Source organism: Rhinolophus sinicus, chromosome 16 (assembly GCF_057876585.1).
Source record: "Rhinolophus sinicus isolate RSI-liver-muscle chromosome 16, RSI-T2T, whole genome shotgun sequence".
Classification (NCBI taxonomy): domain Eukaryota; kingdom Metazoa; phylum Chordata; class Mammalia; order Chiroptera; family Rhinolophidae; genus Rhinolophus; species Rhinolophus sinicus.
Genome location: NC_142516.1, coordinates 63463103 through 63481514, shown reverse-complemented (window position 1 = coordinate 63481514; position 18412 = coordinate 63463103). Strand labels below are relative to the sequence as shown.

General features: G+C 42.8%; 1 protein-coding gene across 1 annotated transcript in view; it reads left to right on the top strand.

Annotated features, from left to right (window-relative positions):
• Positions 1-18412, top strand: part of SAXO1 (stabilizer of axonemal microtubules 1) — a 40914-nt gene that overhangs the window by 15105 nt on the left and 7397 nt on the right. Inside the window, exons 2-3 of the mRNA XM_074331522.2 lie at positions 5500-5679; positions 14609-14811. Of these exons, the coding sequence (XP_074187623.1) occupies positions 5500-5679; positions 14609-14811 (383 nt within the window). The remainder of the gene's footprint in view (positions 1-5499; positions 5680-14608; positions 14812-18412) is intronic.

Below are 18412 nucleotides of genomic sequence, written 5' to 3'. Positions count from 1 at the left end.
TTGATTTTTTAAAGATCTGTATAGAAGAGCTAGGTAGGAGGTATGAGCTGTCTTGTCTCAAGACTGGCATGAAATGTACCTAAGTGTGTTCCAAAAAGTTCTCATGTGGCAGTTCATGAAAGCATTCTCACTTGTCCCTTTGCCGCTGGGTATTTATAAATATGCAAGAACAAATTTTAGTGAATATTTAAATGTGTTATCAGCTACCGCCGGTAGATACACATGCACTTTGAGAAAAGCACTGGCTGTACCCGCACCCAGAGGCTGACTGAATTGGCTTTGTGAGCTGTTCAAAGAGAAGGCCGTTCCAGAGACAAGCGTCGTCTCCTGAGTAGACCCTGCCTCTAGGATCTCAGAGTTTTGTTATTCCAGACAGGCTGGAAGCTTTCTAAACTACTGGCGTGGAATGATGACCTTTATGACTTAAGGTTTGGTGATGCTTGGCACCTTCCCCTCTCCTAGACCAAGAGTGCGTTTTCTGCTCTAAGTGTTTTCCTTCTTTGCACAGCAGCTGTGACAGGTCACAGGTTCCCCACTACTGGGAAAAAGGCAAAACAGGGTGCAATTTTTTTGAGTCTGAACTTTGAGTTTAAATTGGATTGTAAGTGGAAGCCAGCTATGTGGGAGGTGACATGGAACCTGGAGTGAATGCTGCTGCTGACCAGCTGTGTGACCTTGGACAGTAACTCACATCTCTTGGTCTCAGTGTCCACATCTGTATGATGAAGCTGTAGGGCTCTCTGATCTCTGGGGTCCTTCTAGATCCAGCATTCCATTATTCTTTGTTTCCCTAGTTGTTGCTGTTATTACTTGATCTAATGATATTCTCTTGTTTAGACAGCTCCACCAAGTTCTGTGGAAAGATCAGGGTTTTAAAGAGTATTTGGCATTGTATATATTTGTTAGTTTGTGTTAGAATAACTTCTGGGTCTGTGGGAGAAGGAAGAGTGTCCTGCCTTGGACGACTCTGAGTGGAGCTAAGGGGACATGGAAGGGGCAGGTCTAAGAACTGACAATTAATTGAATGCCCTCAGGTTTATCAGAACAGCCAGGAGCAGAGGGGTACAGTACAGGCTGGTGTCCCTTGTGGCACCCCATTGAGCCACTCAGTATATGACCACGATTAAGAGCACAGTTTTGGGAATCAGGCAGACCTGGGGTTCTCGTCCTGGTTTCATCACCCTCTGGCTCTGTGACCTTGAGCCAGATAACCTCTGCTAAGCCTCAGTTTTCGTGTTTGTAAATGGAATAATAATGCTGCCGCCTTCATAGCATTGCTGTGAGGATTAGATTGGGTAATGGATAAAAATCTCAGTCCATGTGGTATACAGTAATTTCTCAATAAACGTAGCCTGTTAAGCTACAGAGTGCTTTCTTTGGACTGGGCTAGGCCTTTTACCTCTAGTAGCTGATTTAACCCACATACGCATACTAAAGACGTAGAAGTCGTTATCCACGTATTACAGAGGAGGAAATTGAAGTTCAGAAGAGTGGAGCAACTAATTTTTTCAACATTAGGAAGCAGTCAGTGGCAGAGCTAGGATTGGAAATCAAATCTTCTTGCTTCCATGGCCCCTATCTGCCACACAGTCTGCCTCCTGGCGTGAAGGAGAGCCCTCTTCAGTGTCCCCGTCAGGCTAGGCTCAGGACGGGATTCCAAAGGACCGTGCTAGAGGCAAGACAACTCATGGATTTCTACAGATGTTGTTCTCCTTACAAACTTTAAAATTCTATGATTCTACCTTGGAGTCAACTTTTGTTTGACTTTTTCTGGATTCCATTGTAAGTTCTCTACTACTTCCTTACCACATGTCAGAAAAAGTCAGCATTATTTCCTTTTACTTCTGGCCCTTAAATAAATCCTGGAGTGGAAAGAGAGTTCTGACAGATGAAGGCACCTTCTCCCTCCCCTTTCTTTTCACTGCCCATTGGCCCCACATAGGGTTGTTTGGGGGTGCTCTTGATCAAGGTGGCCAAGACACCCCCTAAAATGATACAAGTATCAGAGATCTCGAAGAGGTCTCGTTTCTTTGGCTCATGACTCTCAAGACTACTTTTAAATACCCCAAGCATGGGGAGTCCATAAACTTTATTCAGACACAATCTAGATCCATAAAAACTGAGAATCTGTTTTTTCAATTTCGCTCTACTAATGTTAGAACAATTCATTTTCTTTGTAAATATCTTTCTTTCAGTAGTTAATCCTTTTATACACTATCCAACTGTCCATCCATCTATTAAACAAGTATACCAGGCACTGGGCTAGCTTCCAGAACACAGAGATGTCAGACTTGGTCTTTATCTTTGAGGAACTCATGGGTAAAGACCAACAAGGAGAATCTACAGTGCTTGGTGACTTGAGAGGGATATTCAGGGTGTTTGGGTACAGGTCAGGAAAGGAGGTTACCCCATGAGCAAACTCAGGCAATGAAACATTTACTTTCAAATAAGAACTTTGGTATTTCAGAGTGAGACAAGATTCTAGTTAATTAGCAACAAGTCAAATAAAGAAAATATGCCCTATAAATATATAGTAGATATAAATATATATTAGATATAATAGAACGCCAATCTCTGGATGCAAGTGTGTTGTATACTAAAATCCCCTCTTATGATACCAATCACAGTGCAGTATTTTGCCATTAAATTTATCTTTCTTTTTTAAATAAGACTTTGTAGTATGTTACAGTTTTAAGAAGGAACAATATAGAAAGGTGGTTAGATAAAAAGCAAAGTCTTACTGGTTTAAAAAAAACAAGGGCACTGGAAGAGAGCAAGTATTGCTATGTCTGTGGAGTCCATTTCATTGCAAGTGACCGAATCTAACTTATCCTTGATAAAAATCTTTATTTCTCTCTCAAAGAATGTGGGTGAATAAAATATATCTGTGGTATATATTTTTGGTACCAACACTTCTTGGCTTTTGATTTGAGTTTTGTAGGAATACTAAAATAATAGGGCACTAATTGGCTCAGATTGAAATCTCCTATGATTGGACTGATCATGAGCCTGGAAATGGTAATAATGGCTAATGTTTTTAAACTGTAGGAGATGGTTATTTTGTTTACCATGAAACACAACAATTTATCTTGCATGGACAGAAGATTAAAGCACTCAAGTCATGTACCTATGATTAGGACATACTTTATTAAATATATATAAAATATAAATACATATTCATCTTTATATATTAAATGCCAACAATGTGTATTTTGAAAAAGGAAAAATAAACTTTCACTGAGTGTATTTAATACTGTGAAATTCAGATATTCATACTAGAAGGACAGACTATTTGTGGAAGATTTCCTTGTACATAATTAGGGAAATTTAAAATATTCACCATGAATCAATAGCCCCGCTTTTTTTTTTTGGAAAGATTTTACTGGGGAAGGGGAACAGGACTCTATTGGGGAACAGTGTGTACTTCCAGGACTTTTTTCCAAGTCAAGTTGTTGTCCTTTCAATCTTAGTCGTGGAGGGTGTCATTCAGCTTCAAGTTGTTGTCCTTTCAGTCTTAGTTGTGGACGGCGCAGCTCAGCTCCAGGTCCAGTTGCCGTTGCTAGTTGGAGGGGGCACAGCCCACCATCCCTTGCCAGACTCGAGGATCGAACTGGCAACCTTGTGGTTGAGAGCCGGTGCTCCAACCAACTGAGCCATCCGGGAGCTCAGCGGCAGCTCAGCTCAAGGTGCTGTGTTCAATTTTAGTTGCAGGGGGCACTGCCCACCATCCCTTATGGGACTCGAGGAATTGAACCGGCAACCTTGTGGTTGAGAGCCCACTGGCCCATGTGGGAATCGAACCGGCAGCCCTCAGAGTTAGGAGCATGGAGCTCCAACTGCCTGAGCCACCGGGCCAGCCCCCTCAATAGCCCTTTTATAATAACTAAAAGAAAAGTAAATGTGACAAGTTTATATCATCTTAAGACTTTTTCAAGGCACAAGTCTACAAATGAGAGGAAAATAAATTGGGATATCTGTAAAAGTACTTGCTTATATGCAGTTCTTTTCATATGAACAATACAGGTGTCGATCATTTCCTCTGGGGGTTGGAGAGTTGAAGAGGGTACAGTGATAACAGTGGTGGCAGCAACATTTATGTAGAGAGCTGAACTTACTAACAGGAGCAACATACTAATTGTTGCCTGGCAAATAGCTTTAGATTAGAGCAGTGATGAGTTCTCTGTATGTCTGTTTCTCTCCTTTCTTTCTCTCCTCCCCTGTGTGCTGCCCCAGAGTGCTGTGTATTTTAGTTTCTGTAATTCAAATCAGTTCAGCATAAAAAAAACTTACAATAATCCTATGCCATTCCTTGATATAATTAAGTTGTAAGTCATCAATGAAGTTTTATCGGTATACTGGTGTCTGATGACTAGGATTGCCCCAACTTGTTTGTGAGGATTTTGTATATGGGCACACAAATAATTGATACACTTCTTAGTTTTTGGAGCTCAAATGGCTGCCCTTTGTCTAGCAGTAGGTAGAATAATAAGGTTCATTTATTACTGTGCATACAAAATGGAAAAACTCGCTATAAATTATGACTGCAAATTATTATTTATCACCTATTGTATAGTGAAGCATAGAGTTTATTTAACCACTCATTTATATGCTCAGTTATTTGTTCAATAAATGTGTACTGAATGCCTACTCTGTGCCAGGGAGGATATAAAGTACTAGGGATATAGCAGTGAACAAGATAGAGAAGGTCCTGAGTTTGACAGATGAGACAGGCAATAAACAAACATACAAATTACAGATAACAGTGAGTGATGAGAAAGGCATACACGGTGATGAGAGAACTATGAGAGGGAAGGGGTGACGGGGTGTACTTTAGGTATGAAATGATCAGTGGAAGTCTTTCTAAGGAGGTAACAATTGAGGTAAGACTTGAAAGAATAAAGGAGCCAGACTTTCAATGTGAAAATGGTTTCATGTAGTCAGTAGTCAGTGGCATTTAGTATACTCAGAACTGAGGTGGTTCTGCTATGTGATGCCACTTGTGTGCAAGGATGATATTCTGACCCAGGAGCCAATGAGGGAAGACAGTATCCTGGCCCTAGAGCACGGCCTTGGAACACCCTGTCATGTATTAAGCCCTTATTTCCTGGGTGATTGGGAGGCTTGGGGAGGCCTAAGGGAGAAGGTCTGGGGCAGCTGGGTTGGCACTCAGAGGGCTTGGTGGCCACAACCATTTACCTGTTATGAGGGAAGTATTTCAACAAGCAGCATGGCAAGTGTAACGGCTGAACATCAGCCATGCTTGTGTGTAATTCTATGATCCAAGGGATTTTGGCAATTAACCAATAGCAGTTCTAGCTCATTTAAACAATTCTGGCCACTTCACATAGTTTGGTAGAGAAAAGGAAGAGTAAAATTCCTGTTTTCAATGCCCACAGTCATGATTTTATACTGTGGGTCACATTTGGAGGAAGTAACATTATCAAGCTGGATGTCTTCTTCACAAGAAGGTAACCAACCCAAGCTCATGTGTTGTTATAGGCGGCATCACTGTCCATATCTCCCTACGAAGATTTACGATAAAACAGAGAAACCATGTCTTCTCTCCGAATACACCGAGAACTACCCTGTCTATCACTCTTACCTGCCCAGAGAGTCCTTCAAGCCCAAGCTGGAGTACCAGAAAGGGTCCATCCCAATGGAAGGCCTGACCACATCAAGGTGAGGGCAATAGTATGAATGTATGAACGTATAGCACTAATGGAATAATGTACAGCACTACTGTACAATGTTAACGTAATAATGTGCAATGTCAACATACGCTATTAATGCCTTCATGTTAATTTGCTATATCTCTGAAAGACAATCTTGCATTTATCAACTTGTTTGGTTTTCCCAATCTCCTTTCAATGAGAAAGGATTTTTGTGTGGTGGGTGGGGAGTGGGAGAGGGGAAGGGCTAAACTGATCTACATAAAAAGAGTTGGCAGTTAAGTAATGAAGGGATGGAAAGAGGAGGCTGCTGCTGAAAAAGGAGTTTTGGGCGTTGGCACCTGAGCTCCAGATCAGCTGGAGAGGTGGTAGTGACGTTGGCAGTGGTGAAAGAGAACTTGATAATAGAGAAACAGTGAGTTTTTTTGAAATTATGCTATAGAGTTTGACTTGGGATCCCCTTCAAGAATGGGAACAAAGAATATTTCCTTTTAAATTACTCTTGCCTTATAAACTCTGATTCTTTAGATCCAGTTCTGGCTTAGTATATTTGGTTGCATCTGTATTAAGGGGGTAGGGAGAAATGATCAATTTCAGGATTGTTCTATATGTTGCAAGACTCCAACAGAATCTGCCATTGACAACTCAGTGATCACCAGGTGGTGACCTGTGACTGGTGACCTGTGACTGGTGACCCAGTGCAGTAGAAACATCTTTGAGTGCAGTTGGGCAGTGTTTCAGATGATAGAGCTTAGTTCCCAGATGAGACCTGACACATCTTCGCCTCTGACATTCTTCATCCCTACAGGGCAGGATTGCTGTGAGGTGGAGATAAAATCGTTCCAGCACAGTACCTGCACATTACAGGTTCGCAAGACCTGGTCAGTTTTCTTGCTGTTGTTCCCTCTGTGCCTCATAATTTTGTGCTTTTCTAATAATGGTCCCTGGTGACCCAGGCTAAGCAGAACATCGCTAATATTCATTCTGCCCCCAAGTTACCCCCTGGTAACCTGGAAATATCCTGTGTTGAGATGGTGGGTTGGAGGCGTGAAGTGTTCCTGTTAAAAGCTGCTATCTCCTAGATCCAAAGGACGAAGTCCATGTCTGGGCTACGGGGCAGAAAAGACACAAGAAGGGAGAAATGAAGTCAAGGGATTCCGGAGCTTGGTGGGAGCCATTGGATGGGACAACTTGAAAATGGGAGAGAGTCGAGGGCCTTCTCTGATGCTTGACTTGAATCAGGTCACTTTTATTTTTTAAAAAGATTTTATTGGGGAAAGGGAATAGGACTTTATTGGGGAACAGTGTGTATTTCCAGGACTTTTTCCAAGTCAAGTTGTTGTCCTTTCAGTCTTAGTTGTGGAAGGTGTCATTCAACTTCAATCTGTTGCCTTTTCAGTCTTAATTGTGGAGGGCGCAGCTCAGTTCCAGGTCCAGTTGCCATTGTTAGTTGCAGGGGGTGCAGCCCATCATCCCTTGCGGGAGTCGAACAGCAACCTTGTGGTTGAGAGGACTCACTCCAACCAACTGAGCCTTTCAGGAGCTCAGCGGCATCTCAACTCAAGGTGCCGTGTTCAATCTTAGTTGCACGGGGCAGAGCCCACCATCCCTTGCGGGAGTCAAGGAATCGAACCGGCAATCTTGTGGTTGAGAGCCCACGGGCCCATGTGGGAATTGAACTGGCAGCCTTCAGCATTAGGACCACGGAGCTCCAATCACCTGAGCCATTGGGCTGGCCCTCAGGTCATTTTTATGCTAAGCAGTTCTCTTAAATGATTTGGTTTAAGCACAAGCTTTCTGGGTCCTGACTCATGAAAAAATTATAATTTACGCAAACTTTTTTCCAATCTATGATTTATTGAACAACATGAACCTTAAAGGTTGGGCTTCGTTTTACCAAGAAAAAAGCATTCTTAGTTTCTAAGAGCGCAAAGAACACAACAAGAGATGTAGACCCTTCCAGAGCATTGCTTTTCCTTTTAAGAAACCCTGGTCAACACTGATGAAAAGTCCTTGGCGTATGCCTAAGAGACATGTAATTGGTACAAAAGGATAAGAGCTGTGTTGAGAAATGGCTTGCAATATCACATGCAGTCTCTAGATGCTGGGCTTCTCATCTCTTTATACCCAATTTGCAGGAAATGAAGAATGCCTTGTTAACATAAAGTAGGGTACAGTTTCAAATGTTATACTAGGGATCTATTTCCTGTCCTGGAAATACAGAAAAGCGTGTTTGAGGGTCGGGTGTTGGGAAATGCTTTTTGTTTTTTGCTCACATGCTTAGGAGAATGAGGATAAGCCCTCTCTCGGGGGCAGCAGCCCTGCTCCATCACCTGGCTCTGAGCCCCCCAGAAGGAGCCCCACATGTGCCCCTCCCCACCTCTGCCTTCCAATGGTGCTTTGCAAATCAAAAACTTCCCCTCTGACCTGTCCTAAATTATTCTTGCCTCATGTCACTTACAATAATAAATATATCACCCAGAGGGTCCCTCTGTCCCTGCCGGAGCCAGAGTAACAATATCATTCATGTCAAGACGTGGCCAAAGTGGAGGAATACAGAAGCGGAAAGAATTTCCAAAACAAGTTGTTAATGACCATAGGGGCTTTAAGAAGAAAAAGTGGTGGGATCAAGGTTACCCATAGGAAGGAAAAAGAGCAGAGATACGTCTGTCCTCTCTTTTATTTCCTTCCCCACAAAGAGAACTAAAGGAGGGAAGTAATCAGAGATCATCTTTTCTCTCTTCTGTACCTCAGTTTCATCATTTTCCAGCTCTATGACTGCCATGCTGGGCGCTAGTGTTTATAGACCAAGGACAACACTATGTCCCTAGCAGGATGAGTTTTTTGTTTTTCTTTTTTCAGCGTTCCATTGAGCTTTTATTGAACTAAATGAACAGAAATCAAGATTTTACCAACCATCTTTCCTGAACCTCATAAATTCCACAGAGAGTCTGGTCCATATATATGTACAAAATTATTCCCTATCAGGAAATGTAGAGAAGCTGTCATCTGAGTATGCCAACCAGAGGCTTCTGGGGGAAGGGATGGGTCAGCCCTGTATCTACATATCCTGGTGTCTGCATGGATGGTCACTCCTCTTCCCATAAAACTCTTATTTCCAGAATGTTCCACCCACTTCCCTATCTGAAGGTTGACCTGGCTTGGTTTCTGAGATTGGACGTGGGGCTGCCACCTGCTGCATGATAAAGTCACGTGGCCCAGGGCTTGGCCGGGTTTGGTGATTAAGCCCAGACACAAAAAACACCTGGTTTCTGGAAAGGTTATCATCCCAGCACGAGGCATGATTACAGCTGCACACAACTCTTACTGACTGTAAATCTTGGGGATTTACAGCAAGTGCCATGAGGGGAATGCTCGTGATTTCCAGCCCTTCTTAATATGAAGCTGTTTTTTTGCAGCCCTTGGTAATTCTTCTGCATAGGAGCTGCCTTTTGTTCAGATAGACCCAAGATGAATTTATGAATAAGAAGTTTGTACGTCAAGCCTCATTTCCCCTTAGGCACATTACCCTGTAAAACCCTTGGGTCCTATTTTGTGACATGATTTCTGTTAGCAAAGCCGGCTGCCAAAAGATGGGCAAAGAGGTGAGTCCAAGACTGTGTATAAGACTTTTATTCTAAATGGAGTGGGACCATAGATAGGGTGAACTGGAGATGGCACATGTCGGGGGGAAGATGGAATCAGGTTCAGACTTGATGGGTTTGGCTGAAGGGCAGAGGGCATGGAGTTGGCAGCATAGATTGCTTCACTTATTGACAAGAATTTTGGGTAAACTGAGAGTAAGAGAGGGAAGAACTAAAAAGCAGGAGCGTTTGGTAGCCTCTCCAAAAGCTAGGAAAGAAGCAAGGAAGTTGGTAGTAGGCGTGAGTCTCTCCCTATCCATTGAATGGTATACACTTTCTGTTCAAATGCATACTTGGCTTCTCTACTCAGAGCTGTATCCCAGGGGTACACTTACTCCCCTCTGTGTACTGGGCCTGAGAATTAATGAAGACATGCAGAAAGAGGTGTCAGCACTGGACTTGCCTGAGCAATTTCAGAGTCTTTGATGTTATGTGTCTTTGATTAAATTTGAGGCCAATTTGGCTATTATTTCTTCAAGTATTTACTTTTCCTGTCTCCATTCATTTTTTACCCCTGGTCTTTTTTCTCTCTGTTCTTTGGATTGGATAATTTCTATTCATCTATCTTCAAGTTTACTGAGTCTTTCCTCCATCTCCATTCTGATATTAAGGCCATCCAGTGAATGTTTTATTTCACAGACTGTATTTTTCAGTTTTAGAACATATATTTGGTTCTTTTTAATTTAGTTTTTATTTCTCTTCTGTGGTTTTCTTTTAATTCATCATGACCTTGTTTTGCTTTTTGCAATTGAGCATAGTTAAAATAGCTGCTTTAATTCTAACATCTGGGTCTACTTGGGATTGGTCTTTATGGTTATCCTTTTTTTGTTTCTTGAGTGTGTCACGTGTCTGTATCCCAAATAATTTTGGATTGATTCTGTACATTGTTAATGTTATATTGTGGAAACTGGATTTTTCTACATTCCTCTGAAGAGTGTTTTTTTTTTTTTTTTTTTTTCCCCCCTTTTAAGCAGATAGGAGGTAACTCGTTTGGACTGAAAATGTAAACTCTGCGTCTTGGGTGGCAGCTCAAATCTCAGTTCAGTTCTTTATCTTTAGCATGGTTACCTGATATCCACCTCATGCATGTGACATCAGCCTGAGACTTGGGGCCAGTTGATATATAGAACTTGAGGCTTCCTGTCTCTGGTTCTCTCCTTTTCAGGATTCCTTCTTCACTTTCTGACACCCGTGGTTGCCTCAAAACTTGGTCCTCTGGTTCTTCAGTCAAGAAAGATGCAAGGTGTTCTATTCACATTTTAGCTGCCTTACCTAGCACCTTCAGACTGGAAGCTTTGAAACAAAATGGAGACTTGTACAGAAACCTACCCAGTGCCATTCCCTTCTTCTACCTGTTGGCTCTCGTCCAGAATCTGCTTATCTTGGTTGCTCTTTAGTGCTCACAGGTAGTTGTTTTTATATTTTGTCCAGAGTTTATATGAAGTGGTGACAGATGTTACCCTCAGCTTTAGTGGGGGTTGAGGAGATGAGAGAGTAGAGCAGGAGAGAGGTACTACATAACCTGAATCATGGAGGCAGGTACTTAGAATCCTGTCTGTCACAGTGAAGATGGGGAGGGCTCAGTCTGTCCTTATCAGGATCAGGGACATGAATCAACCCCTTTGAATCAGCGTAGGGATCTTTTTTCCCAGTGTGCTGGGATGGGCACCCCAACCTGCCTGCAATAACATAATGGTTTCCTTAGAGGGTGTCCTTTAACCTGGGGAAATTTCAGAATTATGTGTGGAAGTAATGAAATGAAGTAAATTGACAAAGAGCCAAATTCCATAGAGGAGACTGAGAGAGAGGACAAATCGTAAGGAGTATCTCAGAAGTCAAGAGAGAGAGTATTTAAAAAAATGAGTGAGAGGATGGATATCATTAAGATGGTACAGACGGAGCAGTGATTGGATTCGGAAACAAGGTGGTACTTTGCAGGCCTCGGCTGGAGCAAGGATGGAGTAGAACCAGATTTGATGGGTGGAGCATGAGTGAGAGGTGAGGAAGGCAAGTCTGCACCTGTAGACAACCCTTTCTAGAAGAGAGAAGGGGAGGAGAGAGGAATGGAGGGGAGTGGACTCCAGTAAGTGTTGGGTCATACACATTATTTTCCTTTAAAGTTGTGAAAATTGGAGCAGGTTTAAATACTGACAGAAAGAAGCCAGTAGGAGGAAAAGGTTAAACTACGGACCAGGAGATGGTCCATAGATGAGGTTCTTGAGAAAGAGGGAAGGGATTTAGGGTAGGAGTGAAGAGATTGGTTTTGGGCAACAGGAGGAACTCTTTTTAAAATGGAGTCCATTTAATATGATTGATTAATTGGGCACATTAACAAATTCTGAAATTTTCACAGATAAACATTAATAAAAGGTTTTCAAAAAAGGATCCCATGGCCCCTTTATTGCTGTGAAAATCTTCATTTCCTACTTCTAGGCTCCCAAAACTAGTTCACTGTTATGTTATTTCTTCTTTCCTTTTGTCAGACTTTTGTCAAACACCTTTTTTTAACTTTGTGTAATGATTGGAAGTCAAGTTGTTACGACTTTCCCAGCAGGGCCACTTTAACCTTTACTTAACTTGGAGTTTAACTCTTGGCCTACCATACTATATAACTTTTATGGCTATGTGCCTAAAAGAAATTTCACATCTTTGACCAATTTTTTTTCTTGGTTCATAGTCACAATGGGCACAGGGACTAGGAAATGTAACACAGGAAGAGAGGGGAGTGTTTTTGAAATAAAAGCTACTAAATTTGAGCAATTTCTGGGAAGGGTAAAATAGACTTTTCTTTTACATGAACTTAAAGGCCGTAAGATTATGTGAGATTGGGGACATGCAGTTACGTTGTGGTTAATGATAGGTTTCCATGAATGTTCTCAACATAAAAACGTAATGAGAAAACACATAAATTCTGATTAAATTCAACCTTAAGCCACAGTACATATTTTTGGGTGGGGGGGGAGGTATACATGAATTAAATTTCTCTTCAGAAATAGATCATTTCCCACTCCCCGAGATCGTTTTCCTTAGTTATGGCTGATTAGTATATTCAATGACAGATGTACTTTTACAAAGGAACTTTGGTTTTTGTACTGGGGAAAGAGATTCGATTAACAATTTCTTTTCCTAAACATGGTCAGCAAGGATTTTGCTGCATCAGCTTTTGTCTTTGAGTAACCAACTTTGGGATAGTCCATGAACTGGTGAGTTTGGTTGTGGGCATTTGTCTGCCCTTTCCCTGTAGAAACAGCAGTAGACACGGCATTAAGCACACGTTAGTTGTCAGAGAGCTTGGCAGCCCTTGAAGGAAGGTTCTCACAGTGTCTCTGAAGGGAAGTTGGTTCCCTCAGTAGGAGAAGAGGACGTTATGCCTGTGTGCAGGGTCGCAGAGCATGGCAGGCCCATGACTGGAAAGCATTCCTGGCTGCTCTGGGATTGAGAGGGTAGGGTAGGGGGTGAGGGGTGGGCAGCTTGGGCATTCAGCTTTTTTCCTTATCGCTTGCCCTTTTGAGAGCTCATCTTCCCTAGGGAGCACTCCCCTGAGAACACAAACTTTCGAACAAAAGTTGATGGGTTTCAGACAGGGTTTTCTGGAAATTTGCATTCCTATCTGTTTCCTAGGGCCTCCATTCCTCATTTCCTGTTTCAATTGATTTAGTATTAAGCAGACACTGGCATGAGGTCTGCTAAGAAGGGTGGAAGTGTAGAAGTGACCCTTGGGTTGTTGTTTAGCCCACTTCCACCATAAGGTCCGTTTTATACATGGTTGGCTTCCAGAGGCCTCAGGTCACTCAGCTTCCTCTTGCTGTTTGCCAACATGGGACCCTTGGGAAGGCAGTCCAGGCTGAAGACCCTGTAACTGCTGCCGAGATATATTTTTAAAAAATACCCAGAAGGTGTTACTGGGAGTTCAACTGAAGCATCTCCTATTTCCTCCTTAGAGCCCTAGAGAGACTAATTCTCCTGCTTCCTAACTCCTTCCTCCCATCCTATTAAGCATTTTCAGGCCCTGGTTTGTGCTTATTGACAACCATGTGTATAATTCATGCAAGACAGGTTACAGTGGAGCGTGTTACCTTTGCTAGTCAAGCATAGCTCAGTAATGCTGCTCCAGATTTCGGCCGGGAAGTAGGTTTTATTGGTGTTTGGGCCTGATGTTTTCCTGTCCGGAAACCTCCCCCTTGCCTTGGCGAGGCTGTTTTGGCAAGCACCATCAGGGAAAAGCTGCCTTCCCCTTGTCCAGTTTAATAAATGGGTTCAAGGCAAAAACAGGCTGTTGTGAAAAGCAGAAGCCCTTGGGGAGAAATGTTTGCTTAAGAGAGTTTGCATTGAGAAATGGTAAATTGAGACTACCCTGGTGGGCACTGCAAGCCCTGGTGTTGCCAGGGTGGTTCTGGGTGGTGGTGCAGTTAGTTTCTTGGCCTTTCTGTAATTGTGGGATGCTTTGGGAAGAAAGTGGTTCCTGTGCAGTGAAGACCATCATGCTTTTGCTTTTTCTATCCCATTGTTTTCATATTCCCTGAAATAATGGGGACGCTGATGCTGGATAGCAAAGAAATGAAAGTCTCAGTCTCTATTTATTGCACTGTTCTGCCCTTCTGGGTTATCCATAAGGTCAAGTAGAGCAAGGAGATAAATATTATCAGGCGACGCTATTGGGAGCATACAGAAGAAGGTGGCGGTACCTGAAAAATAGAAGTTGGCTCCACAGTGAATGGGTTGGAGGGAAGGATGGCAGAGAAGAGAGACCTTCTCAGCGGTCCACTGTGGTTGGAGTGGAATGTGGGCCAGGGGGAGAGGTGGTAGATGTGGTTAGGGAATGAGGCAGGGGCATGTCCAGGAAAGCTTATAAACCGTGCTAGAAAATTGGGCTTTATCAGGAAGAGTTTTAAGCTGGGGAGTGAAATGATCCAATTTTCAGTTTAGAGGAATTTTTCTGGCTATACTAAGGGGATTGAAGTAGAAATGGCAGGAATGAAGCAGGAAGCCCAGGTGGTAAGTTGTCACGTGATCCAAGTGAGAAAGACAGACTGATGAGGTGCAGGGGATCTCATTTGATGAGTGATTGTCTAGAGCTGAGGGGGTGAATCCAGGATGGCATCCAGGTGCTTGGCTTGGGTGAGAAGGGAATGGTGGTATCTTTCTCAAAAGCGGGAAACAGAGGAGGAAGAGGAGTTAGGGGGATAGAGTAGAAGAGGACTTCATAGCAAACATTTATAGAATTGGGTTGAATAGAAACCATGGGCCTTATTCTGAGCCAAGGGCCCCAATGGGATGTGCTTATTTTCTTTACAGGAGAGATTTTAGGCTTCACAAAGTGTTACCAGTGAAGAGCCACCAGCCTGACCAATTCGTCCCAAATGAAGAGAATATGGACCTGCTTACGACCTATAAACAAGATTACAACCCCTATTTTGTCTGTCGAGTGGACCCCATCAAACCACGGGACAATAAACGTCCATGTGGTGACAAGATGGAGTGTCTGCCTACTTATAAAGGTGGGAGAGTGCTTGAGGGGCAGATTGAGGGAAGGGTAGGCTGAGCCTGTACGTAGGCCAGGAGATGTGTTGTACAATGCACTCTTAGCGCAGGGGTCGGGCAAACTATTTCCCATGAGCCAAATCGGGCCTGTAGCCCTTTTTTGCACACCTGGAGAACTAAAAATGGTTTCTAAATTTTGAATGATTGAAAAAAAAAATCAAAAGACTGTTTTAGGACACGAGAAAATTGTATAAAATTCGAGGTTCACTATTCATAAGTATGTTTTGTTGGAACAGAGACGCACATTGACGCATTATGTGGCTACTTTTGTACGACAGTAGCAAAGCTGAGTAGTTGTGACAGAGACAGTATGGCTTGCAAATATCTTAGTATCTTCCCTTTTGTAGAATATTTGCCAATGCCTGCCTTAGCTTGCTGTTGAAATCCTACATTAGGGAAGCATTTCAATTGAGTGAGTGATTCATTCATCCATTAAAAAAATTATGGAAACAACATACAGACAGAAAAATGTTCAGATGATAATTATACAAACCAATGAATTTTGACTAAACACATCCATGTAAACAACGCCCAGATCAAGAAATATACTCCCATCCAGTCACCCTCGCCACCCAGGATAGAAACATTATGCTGACTTAATTCCATTATTTAGTTTTTTGAACTTTATATAAATGGGATTGATTCATTCTTTATTGAATATTTACTACATCCTAGGCATGGCATAAGGAACTGAAGGAAGTGTAGTGACCTGCTGTGACTTTATAGTCTAGACGGAGAGACAGGATGTGGAGTCATATGTGTGGGGCAAGCATGTAGCAGTCACTCTATAGGGCACAGGCCGCACACTGAGACCAAGGGAATGACAGCCAGGTTTATCAGGAACTCTTCTGGGAAGGCTTGGGAGATGTAGGAATCGTTCTGAACACTTCTAGGAGCTCTAAATCTGTCATTCTGGAAGATTCTGCATGTGGCTGAGCTTCTCTGCTTCTAGGGGCTGGGACTCAGGGCCAGACTGAGGTGGGCCTCTTCTGCAATGTGGTCTCTGTTCTTCTGCCTTCTTATCATTAGTGTTGTCCTCTTCCACTTCCGTAGTCACCTTCTGCCAAGCTACATTCTGGACGTTGTGATACCCTGAAATGATTTCCCCTTTGTGCACCCCAACATCCAGCCCTTCTGCTGGCTTTTTTATCCATTCCCTGGCTCATTAGGACCTCCAGTTCACTGATGCCTCGCCTTCTCTGTCACCATCAGCCCGTCCCATGTCTGTCCCCCATGTGGCCTATTATAGGTTATGTCATTGCAGCCTGTCTTTTTACTCTCTCTCTCTCTTCTGTCCTTTTATTGCTTCTTCCTAGCAAAGCCCTAATCCTGCCTTCTCCATGCCTACACCTGCGCATATACCTGAGCATGTTTCTGGTCTTGTCAGCTCTTATCCATTTTCCACAGAAAGGAACCAGGAGGCCTTTAAAAATGGCAATCTGATTTGACTTCTTCTCTGCTTAAAACTCCTTAATAATTATTATGGTTCTTGGATAAAATCCCAAACCTTTACCAACTCCTCTGCTGCCTTGCAGATTCTATTGCCTCCTCCCAGTGCCCCTCTGCTCTTCCACAGGACCTTCTTTCAGTTCCTTTCCTTCATTTCTTTTCTGGCTCTGGGCAAGTTGTACGTGCTATTCCCTCTTTATAGAGTCTTCCTCCCTTGCCCTGTCTAGCACTCGTCCTTCAGCGAGCAGCAGAAATATCATACCCTTTGAGACCTTTCCCAACCTTCCCCCATGCCTGACTAGACATATCCTGTTACGCTCTGTGAGTGCCTTGTACTCCCATTTTGTAATTCGTTGGGTAATTTTCTTTTGTTTTGCTTAACATTTATCTCCTTGGTCAGACTGTAAGCTCCTAGAAGGCAGGGATCTCTCTTTCTCTTTGCCAGTTACCCCCAACAAGGCAGGCACTGTAGTAGATGCTTTGTAAAGGAGTCAGTACAACCAGGTGGCACTCTTGCTTCCAAAGGGCTCATCTTCTCTTTTCATCCAGTGTTTACAGGGAGGCAAGAAATGGGACAGCATGAGCACTAAGCAGGCAGGAAGCAGGCAGAAGCTGGAGTGAGCCCTTCCCTCTGATGGAGGAGGAGGTCGGCACTTCCAGCTGCAAACTCTCCTTTCCTCCACACACTCCCTATGGGCCTCCTGGATTTATGAATCCTGCCATAGTTAGAGGCTCTTCAAAGCAACTCCATGCTTAGCTCAGTTCCCTTCTCTACCTCCCCCTACGTGCAAGGAGAGGTCTGGGAGTGAGAACTACTCTTTCCTTACCTTAGTGGTTGGCAAGGATGTAGTAGCCCAATGTCATTATTTAAAGAAAAGTCCTCCCTGTTCCTCTCTGCAAAATACTCCTCAAAATAAACACACAGAAAAAAAACAATCTAATACTTATGCTTTAGTCTCTCCCACCTCCAGCTCTCCCATAATGCTCCTTTTCTCTAAACAGGTACATCTAAAATTGCCCTCCGTAAACCAGAGAATAGTATTTCACTGCTAAAATGGAATCGTGGCTGACTTTTCTCTATTGATAAAGTTAAAATTGAGAAAACCTTATTTTCTTCTGCATTTTTCTTAAAATTCTGGCACTTGTTCACTGCTTACACATTTATTCAGAGTTAATAAACAAATACAAGTCAAGTGTCAATAGAACTGCTCAGAACCAGGCATGCTTAGATGGAGGGAGGGGGTCCGTTCTGGCTGGCTACATGCGCACTTGGGGTTGATTTCACAGTACTCTGAAATTCAGATTTGAAATCAAACAAATCAGTGTGTAGCCAAAGGAAACATATTTGTAGTTAGATTTGACCCATAGGTGCCAGTCTGCAACCTATGTGTCTTAATAGTTTTTTTTTGAATAGGCATACTTACCATATTCTATTAATTTAAATGGTTTATTTGTTCCATTACAAATATATCCCTGTGACATGTAATGGCTTCTAAAGCTGGGCCTTAAATGCCCAACACAGGTATTCTCAGCATTTCACCCAGGGGATGAAATGACAAAGGTGTGTTTAATGAGGAAATATATAGATGAATGGTTCTGGACCATTGTTTACAAGGACTCTAGGTGACACAGTTTGGCATTAGAGTTACACAAATCCCCACCCAGCCTATTGTTCTGGGTACTGGCCAAGAGCAGTAGTGACGCTTGGGGAGGACCCAGGACATTTATTCTGCCCTTAGGTCAGTCTTGCAGAACCTCGGGCATGGGTGAGGGGCCACACCCTTGCCTTATCTCTGGGAGTATCATCTTTCAATCACTTATTTGTTTCTTGTGGAAATTTTTGCTGCTTTAGTAAGTCTTTTCCACAGCAACCTTCATGGTTTTATGGCCATACATTGATTTTCCTTCCAAAGGAAAAGAAAAACAACAGCAAAGACAAAGCTCATTAAATATGTGTATTTCAAAGGGTGCCATCTATGTTATGTCTACGTGCTATACTTACTATGGTGCTAGAGGAAAAATATGCAAACTTTTCCCTTTCGACTCTTATGGCCAGCACCTCTACTAGCGTCCAGGAAACCACCAGTAAAACATGCTCCAGCAGCATTT